At 38.9% G+C, this 8,196-nt stretch overlaps 1 protein-coding gene across 1 annotated transcript in view; it reads right to left on the bottom strand.

Moving 5' to 3' along the window:
• The window catches only part of PLXNC1 (plexin C1), a gene marked incomplete at its 5' end in the record, with an annotated part of 68,403 nt that overhangs the window by 26,034 nt on the left and 34,173 nt on the right, over nucleotides 1-8,196 (bottom strand). Inside the window, 5 exons of the mRNA XM_017737757.1 lie at nucleotides 2,276-2,379; nucleotides 2,710-2,811; nucleotides 3,850-3,949; nucleotides 7,324-7,515; nucleotides 7,628-7,834. Coding sequence (XP_017593246.1) covers nucleotides 2,276-2,379; nucleotides 2,710-2,811; nucleotides 3,850-3,949; nucleotides 7,324-7,515; nucleotides 7,628-7,834 — 705 coding nt within the window. The remainder of the gene's footprint in view (nucleotides 1-2,275; nucleotides 2,380-2,709; nucleotides 2,812-3,849; nucleotides 3,950-7,323; nucleotides 7,516-7,627; nucleotides 7,835-8,196) is intronic.

An 8,196-nucleotide genomic window follows, 5' to 3' on the forward strand; every position in this document is an offset into this window, starting at 1 on the left:
AAATGTTTGTGAACAGGGAAGAAGCATGGTAGCATTAAACCAAACAATGTGTGAAATTGAGGGGAAAACAGAAATAATAAGACAAATTTAAGATGCAAAGCAAAAATCAGGCTGAACATCAAGCACATTTTAATAATAGATATAACATGCAGTTAACACCTATAAGCATTAAAAGCTATTAAGCCAGATTAAAGATAGAAAATTGAAGCAGTGGGAAGCAAGACTCTCAAAATAAAGATGGAGTCCATCATTCTCAATTTTAGCTATTGGAGTCCCTCCTTAAGCAACTTGTCCCATCCTAAGGGAGGCGCCTCAAACAAACTGCACAAATTGCCTTCTTGCACTGCCCATCTCTGCACTGACTACAGAAGATGCTCAGTGAACAGCTTCAATTTCCATGTTTAAAGAGCTTAGATTAGATGAGACAAAGCCCATCAATCAATCACACTGGAGGGCACAAAGAGTACAATATGGACATCATTCAAGCACATGCGGTTAGTGAAGGAAGTGGTGGTTTGCCACTTTGACCCTTCTGTCAACCCTTCTGACACTCAGTTGCCAGATATACCCCACTGGCTTTTCTGCTCATCTATAATATTTGTTTAGTGGAGCACTGCTTTTCTGCCACATTCATACAGCACAAGGCATGGCTGGACACTCCTGCAATAAGTACTTAGCAGAAAAAATTGGTACACAACACATTAAGTAACTTGCCTGACACCGTCTGTTTGTAGAGAGCTAACAGTAGCAAGTGTACCTTCCTGGGATAAGTATTTCAAACTGAGACAAAACTCAACTGAAATAATTTCTGGGATGTGCAGTGGCATGAGACTCACTAAGGCAAAACAGGAGCCCTCTCCATTTTTACTTTACAGAATGCAGCAGAGTGGCAATCCTTATGCTTTTTTTTCTTAACTTTTTATTTGCATAAAGCACGGCATTTCCACTGAGTCAGCTTTTACAGATTATTACTGTTTTGACAACAGAAAGTATAGGAAAAGGTATATTCTTAAGAATAAAAATGCTATTTTAATGGTAATATGCCTGGCAACAAAACAAACAGAAAGAAAAAAGATGCAGGAAGTAAAATTTCCTTTCCAGTTTCTTCAAACCACCTGGTGACCCCCTCAAAATTAGGCTAGGGGCATTACATTAGTACCAGCAGAGATATTCCCAGTGTCCTTTGTGTGAGAACTGGACTCAAAGTATACAAGGATTTTGTGTATGTAATGGCTAAATATTATTGTGCCTTACTATCTGGTATTTGGTGGTGTAAAAAACCCAAAGGCCCCATTCTGGACTATCACATGTATTTAACTTTATGACTATGAGCTTTTACTAGGACACAAACAGTAATAAAGTAAAGCAGTGTGCAGAGAAGAGTGCAAGGCTTGGCAGCAGCACTGATGAGTAACACATGAAGCCTAGTAGGTAATTCACATACATACCAGTTATGCCCTAAACTAACCAAGTTTCTACTTATTGGTGTCAGTCATACAGGAAAATATCGCCATTTGAGACCACAGCTTCTGCCAATTGGATAAATGCTCATAAGCACTGGTTAACATCATGATATAATATTGAAAGCTGTGGGAAAGGCACTTACCAGCATCATAATGTGCCACACATGCAACAAAAATTAGTAAGAGAAGTAAAATATTCAAGAGAAGGCCTCTTTGGTCCTCTGATGCAGTGGCACAAACTGCTTCAATGAACACTGAAAATATCTGCCCCTAACTGGAAAACACTTATGTCATTTCTAAGCATTTGAGTTGCACTCCTTCAAATCAACATCTTACCATTTCTGTCAGCACCTTGGTGTAGAAAGCACCAACTTAGAGCCATTTCTTCATCCCACATGTCTAATTAGGAAGTGTCATGATGTTAGGTAGCATGTTAGCTAGCCTGACTATTACTCTAATTAGCTACAGCATTGGAAGTGAAAGCATGGGAACAAAAAAAGCAGTGGATAAATTATAGCTTAGTTAGGACGGCCTGAAAGACAAGCAGTTCAGTGAGGCTGAACAGAAATAAATGGATACACACACAACCCTTGAAAATTCAAGAATGTTGCTTTATCTACAGCATAAAGGCTTGGCTAAATATAGAGATACACACCTTTAAGTATTCTTTGGTAACTCTTGATTTAAGGAAAGTTTCTTGTGAGACAATGTGCAATTACTGTGTAGCATTTTCTTTAGTGTTTGATCCTGACCTTCCTCGCTTTTTTTAATGTTAGTCAGCACTGACAACTGAAAGACTTGTAAATATTTACCTCTGGAAAGAAAGTTCTAAGAGCAAAGTGTTTGTAGTCAAGGAAGGGAACCGTTCCAAAACTATCCACCACATCTAATTCATCCATCTGTAGTTCAGCAAATCCTGAAAAATCACCCCCATCCCCCCCCAGACAGTTAGTTCAGTTGACACAAAATCAGCTTCACAATTATAACTTGGCCCCCAGTTAAAAAACAGTTTTCAGTGAAGAGGGGTTGTTTTTATAGCTGAAGCTCTTCAGCAATCTACTTTTTTGTTGAAGGAAATACTACGCGCAATCCTATTAGCTCAGTGCTATCTGCTACTGCAGCACATACAGTATTAAACAGGAACTCTGATACAACACAGAAATATTCTAACAGCTACAAAATGAAAACGTTTATATAATGTGAGCTTCTTGACAGTTTCAGTTCAGAAAACATGCTGTAGACCTACCCTCACGTATTTCCTTGCGAATCTCATATTCCAGCAGTTCAAGTTGCTGACTCTGCTTACGAGTTAACTCTTTGGATTTGTACCTAGTAACTATGAATGCCGCTAAAAAGGAAGAAAAAGAGACTCTGAGTACAGAAAGCACAGAACAGAAAACTCCCATACAAGACATATTTTATTATCAAGAAACAGAAAGATTAATGTACATTTGCACACTTAAGTGTTTTACTGTTGTCAGTGTGCCAGTACCCATGAGCCCTGGTTATCTGGATCTATACCCCAATCTTTAATAAAAATAATTTCTTATAACAAGGTCTTGAATTGTCAATCCAACTTTATTTGAAAGTGTAGCACACCCTGCTATATACAGCCTGCACAGTGAGACACAGACTCTAACAACCACTTCTACTAATAGCAACCTACTTAAGGTAGCACTGATTAAACAGAAAAAACAGCTGTTTTGAACAGAAAATCCACCTACAAATTGTTAACTTTTCTAAAGCTTATTTAGAGAGAATAAAGGCATGAGATATGGTCCCTTTTTAAAATGGATTTCAAAACAAAAGGAACCAACCAAATGAACAAACCCCTATGCATATTAAAATAAATGGAAATTTATCAAATATATAACCAGGTAAAAACACTCAGAAAAAAGGGAGCACCAAGAAGAGAAGGGGGTAGCTATTTACCTCCCTCCGTTTAATAATAATCCACAAATATGTGATCCACAAAGACATGAATGATCCAAATGAGATTGAGCAGAAACACCACGAACACTGCCTGAGGATAAGCAGTTTGTTAGGGAACATCTGCCCCAGGGACAGGAGGGTAGCTGAGCTCTGACAGCCCGAAGGGACCAAGTTGTGACACAAGGATGTCAGTCCTGTGGCTTGCTTCATGGAATGATAGTGAGTAATCCCAGCAGAACAGACAGAAATACTGTCTTCTAACATGCTTGTAACATGCTGCAGTCTGACAATTGAGACTTCACCACCAGAACAGACTTAACTTTGTCCACTCTTATTGGGAACGGGGTAAAATCACCAGACTGTGACAGCTCCAGAGTAGTGAGTATGTATAGTGCTTGTGTATAGTGTTGTCCCTTCAGCAAATCAAAAGCTGAAAATACGTCATTGTACTTACCTATAATGACACCCACCACAATTGGTAGCAAAATAAGAACATATAAATATATGTGTGATGATGTTGGTTTGACTTCATGCTCAAAATTTCCTAATTTCACCTGAAGAAAAGCAATAGCTGTGTTAATAGAGGACAGACATTATTTCAGTGCTTAAAATGACATCTTATGTATTTTTTAAAAAAAGTATTTAAGGCACATAAGGATGATAGTAGATTATTGGGAAGACAGCAGAAGTTCAGCAAATTGTATGTGAACCAACATTAACTCAACTTTCATTGTATTTGATGTTTAAGCAGGGTAACAGAGCAATGATGAAAAAATTTGGAGGTCCTTATATACCACCAAATTTTGTCATGCTCTTGCTGCTAACTAGAGCCCTCAAATGAAAGGCAAGATCTGGCCTCCAGCTGGCCGAGCGGCTCATGCACTAAGAGTCACTGCTAAACACTGTGGCATTTTGAAATGAGGAACACATGTGCTTGCACTCACAGTGTTACTCTGCTGAGCAGAAAAGTATGGTAAGACCCATGATAAGAATAAGGGAAGTAGAATTTTTCATAGACACCTGGCCTACAGCCCTCTTCCCTATTTCTTTGCAGAAGTTTCAACCTCTTTATGTAGGATGTTGTTCCTGAAGGTCCTTAAGAGAAAATGCAACATACGATACATGCACAACATGTACATGAACATGTTGCCATACACGTACAACATGCCCCAGCAGTGGGCTTGTCAGAGACAGGACAGACATTAATTCTTAGGCATATATGAAAGTGCTGAAGTCTGCCAATGCCAAACTGAGGCACTCACCACTGATAATTATGGCAGAAGAAATTTCACAAAGAAGGATCTCAAAGAGGACTGCGAAAGCACATAAATAAAGGGTAGCTAAGACTATAAACAAGCTAGACATAAAAATATGTTTGACACATAAAAAGAATACCACCAAGTGCCAGGGATAGAAATGAGCTTGAGATAATTGAAAAGGAGGGCTGCGTTGAAATTATTTTGGGTTACAGCAGGGAAGGCAGAGATCTGGTGATTGCAATCAGTGGCTTGTCACAGGAGGTGAGCAGCCAGGGCAGCTGCAGACTGCCAACTGGATAGTCACATCATAGCTACACAGACACAAGCAAGCAAAAAAACCCCACAGGGATGGAAGGACAGAGCCTTTGTATTTCTGGGGCTACAAAGAACAGAAGACAGAGCAGATCTATTACCTTCACCAAATGTTACTTTGTCCTCTGATGTTTCTATGTTTTCACAGTTCCTATGCAAAGTTCTTTTGGTCTGAGACTTCCTAGGATCCCATTAGCCTTTTCCAAGGCTCAAATGCATTGGTGGCTAAATACATTAGCCATCCTGTGACTAATATACCTATTTTTCTGACTTGTCATGTCCAACTGAAAAATTCCTAAAGCAGAAATTTCTGTTACTCTTCCTTGTTTATTGAAAAACTGAGACAAAGCATTCACTTAATTTTCTGCCCATATTTAGATTCTCTTTATTCTTCACCATAACCTTCCTATTAGTGGCCCCATGTCTTTCCTTATCTTTTATCTTGTTTATGAGTCACAGACTATATAAGGTACACCTGAATTAATCCAATTCCTATTCCTAAATTAATTTCATTTTTCCGCATGACATTATAAAACCCTCTCTGGACTGGTAATGCCTCTGAGCTTTCTGTCATCAGCAAGTGTTATTAGCATAAGCCTTATTTTTGTGATCAAGTCAGTGGTGATATTAAAGAATATCTGTATGAACATCAGCATTGCCCAGTCAGCTCCCCTTAGAGAGCATCCCCCTTGGCACCCTCATAATCACCATGTTAAGTAGTTTACTGAATGACTTCCAGGTACATGTGATCTATCGCTTTTTTGTTGTTGAGGAAATCACTCATCTTAGGAAATAAAAGATATCTGCTTTCATTAAAAAGAATTTGACAATTATTCCACTTTCCACTTACCTCCAAGTCTTTCAGGAGTCATTCAAAATACATTATAAAGTTTTACATAGAACTAGGATTAAATCAGCAAGCCTCCATTTGCCTAGGGTTTGGGGTTTTCTTCAATTTAAAATACTGGTTTTCTATTTGCTGCTCTCCAGTCATACAGCACATTTTATTTAAAATCTTTCCTACTAAGCCTACAGTGTCATGTGTCAGTTCTCCCCAGTGCTACGATGGGAATGACTATGTTCCTGCTGTCTTGAGCCCTTTGATCTATGTGAATCTTGCTTCTGTCACAAGAACGGCATCTTCTACTCTGACACCTCCATTCAGACTGATCATTCTGTCTTTGAACCCACACTCAATATCTTCTTTTTTCTGGAAAACTAAGGGAAAAGATACAATCATTCTTGAGCCATACTTATCTTTTATCCCCATCTTATCCTTTTTTCAGTGGCCCTACATCTTCTATGATGATCTATTCATAAGGTTTAAAAAACACGTGAGGATTTGCTACCTCTACATTTTTCTTTTGCTGGAAAAAAATTTAAGGTACTAGAAGTGCAATGTTACATGATAACTATTGCATTTGATTTGCCTTCATGAAGTGGTGACCTTTCTATGACAGTCACTTCTATGAAGTTTGCAGGATGAGCATGTGATATAGCAAGGCATCACTGATATTTAAATGCAACACCAAACTCAGAAAGGCTTTTCCATGCCATAACTGGCTCAGACGGCAGGATCCACAGATGGGGAATCAGTTAACAGTGATAAAAACTCAAGAATAGCTTTGTTAATCTTTACTATAAGCCATATGCCTTGAAGGCAATAGAGTTATTTCAGTTTTATACCATCACACACTGCAATAAGACTCTGGCATAATTTTTCTCCTTCATAAATGGTGATCACAGCATTTTAAAAAATTCCTATCTTCATCTTAGTCATGGAGCAAACATCTTAAGCTGCAATTCAGCTTTGACATCCATGCTAATGTCCATATATTTGGGCCTGGCTTCATGCCACATGCTCAGAGCATTTTAGCTTTCCCAGTGCACATTGAATTTCATCCCCTTTTTCATCCAGAAATGCCTTCTGTCTCACTGGTGATCCCTTAGACAGATCCTTACCCACTTTAGTAGGAAAAAGTGACTGCGAGAACACAATCATGGCCCCACTGGAGAATAGATTGCTTACAGATCTAAGATGAAGGGTTCTCCTGGAGACAATGATGCTGTTCCAATGATGTCTGTTCTGCAGACAGAGGTGTGACAAGCTACTGGTCTCCTGCAGCTCAGCAGCAGTGAGTTCAGCTTGGACTGCAAAGCTTACCTCTGACACCACTGCAGTAACCAGACAGAAAATGAACTCAGTTCTGTCAGTGGTACCTAAGCTAGGTAGCCATGCGTAGATACGAGGAAGAAAACTACTCCCAAGCACCATGACAGCAATAATGATACATTTTACTACACTTGTATAAACATTCAAATACTGTTGAATTGCAAAAAAAGGGAATTCTACTTACAAAAACTTTCACGGTGGAAAAGTCAATCTTGTCTGTTCCTTCCCTTTTGAATTTGCACAGTATGGTGCTACGGTCTGGCTTTTTGGTGATATTTTGGACACTGAACCATATCTTTTTGGTCTGTGCACCAGTCATATATGACAGATAAACCTCTACCTCCGTTTTAGAAATATTCAAGTTATCATTTTCTTTCTAGAGGGAAAAAATTGAAGACAAAAATCAGTCACTAAACACAGTAAGAAAAAGAATTATCCCCAAGCACTATTTTAAATTAGGTACTGTAGTTTATTATTTTGAAACTTACATATATTTTTAATTCCAGATCGGGATCCAGTTCGGTGTGCAGCTGGTAGTTAATGAACACTGGGTCTGGGTGATAGTGTAATTTGACACATGGTATAAAGGTAGTATCCACTTTTAGCATCATATCAACCACTTTACCCTCTGTTGCATGGCTCAGGCTTGGTGTTAAATAATGATACTCAGATGCATTTCCAGGACACCTAGAGACCTAGAAATGCAATAGCAAAGCTCTAACAGTCATTAAATACTCAACAGTGGGTGCAATTACAAACAGAGGCACTCAAACTCATTTTACTGTCTTCCTGACTTTCACACAGATACCTGCTAAACCTCTTCTTTAAGATCAGGGCTGCATGCAGAGCAGCTGGAAAAATTTCTGTGTTGAGCCCATGTCTACCTTTAAGTGCATTTGTCTGCACACTGCTTTAAGGCTGATTGCTCACTGCTAAGGTAACTATTTTGTGCAATGAGACAGGAATTGTGACAGTGAGCTTTCCTTCCTTGCCCTCAATGCAGGTGACAAGAGACAAATAAGACATGCCCTTCAGCACTCCTAGGCATTCACTCTTT

This window comes from Corvus brachyrhynchos, unplaced genomic scaffold, assembly GCF_000691975.1.
Source record: "Corvus brachyrhynchos isolate BGI_N302 unplaced genomic scaffold, ASM69197v1 scaffold56, whole genome shotgun sequence".
NCBI classification, from domain to species: Eukaryota; Metazoa; Chordata; class Aves; order Passeriformes; family Corvidae; genus Corvus; species Corvus brachyrhynchos.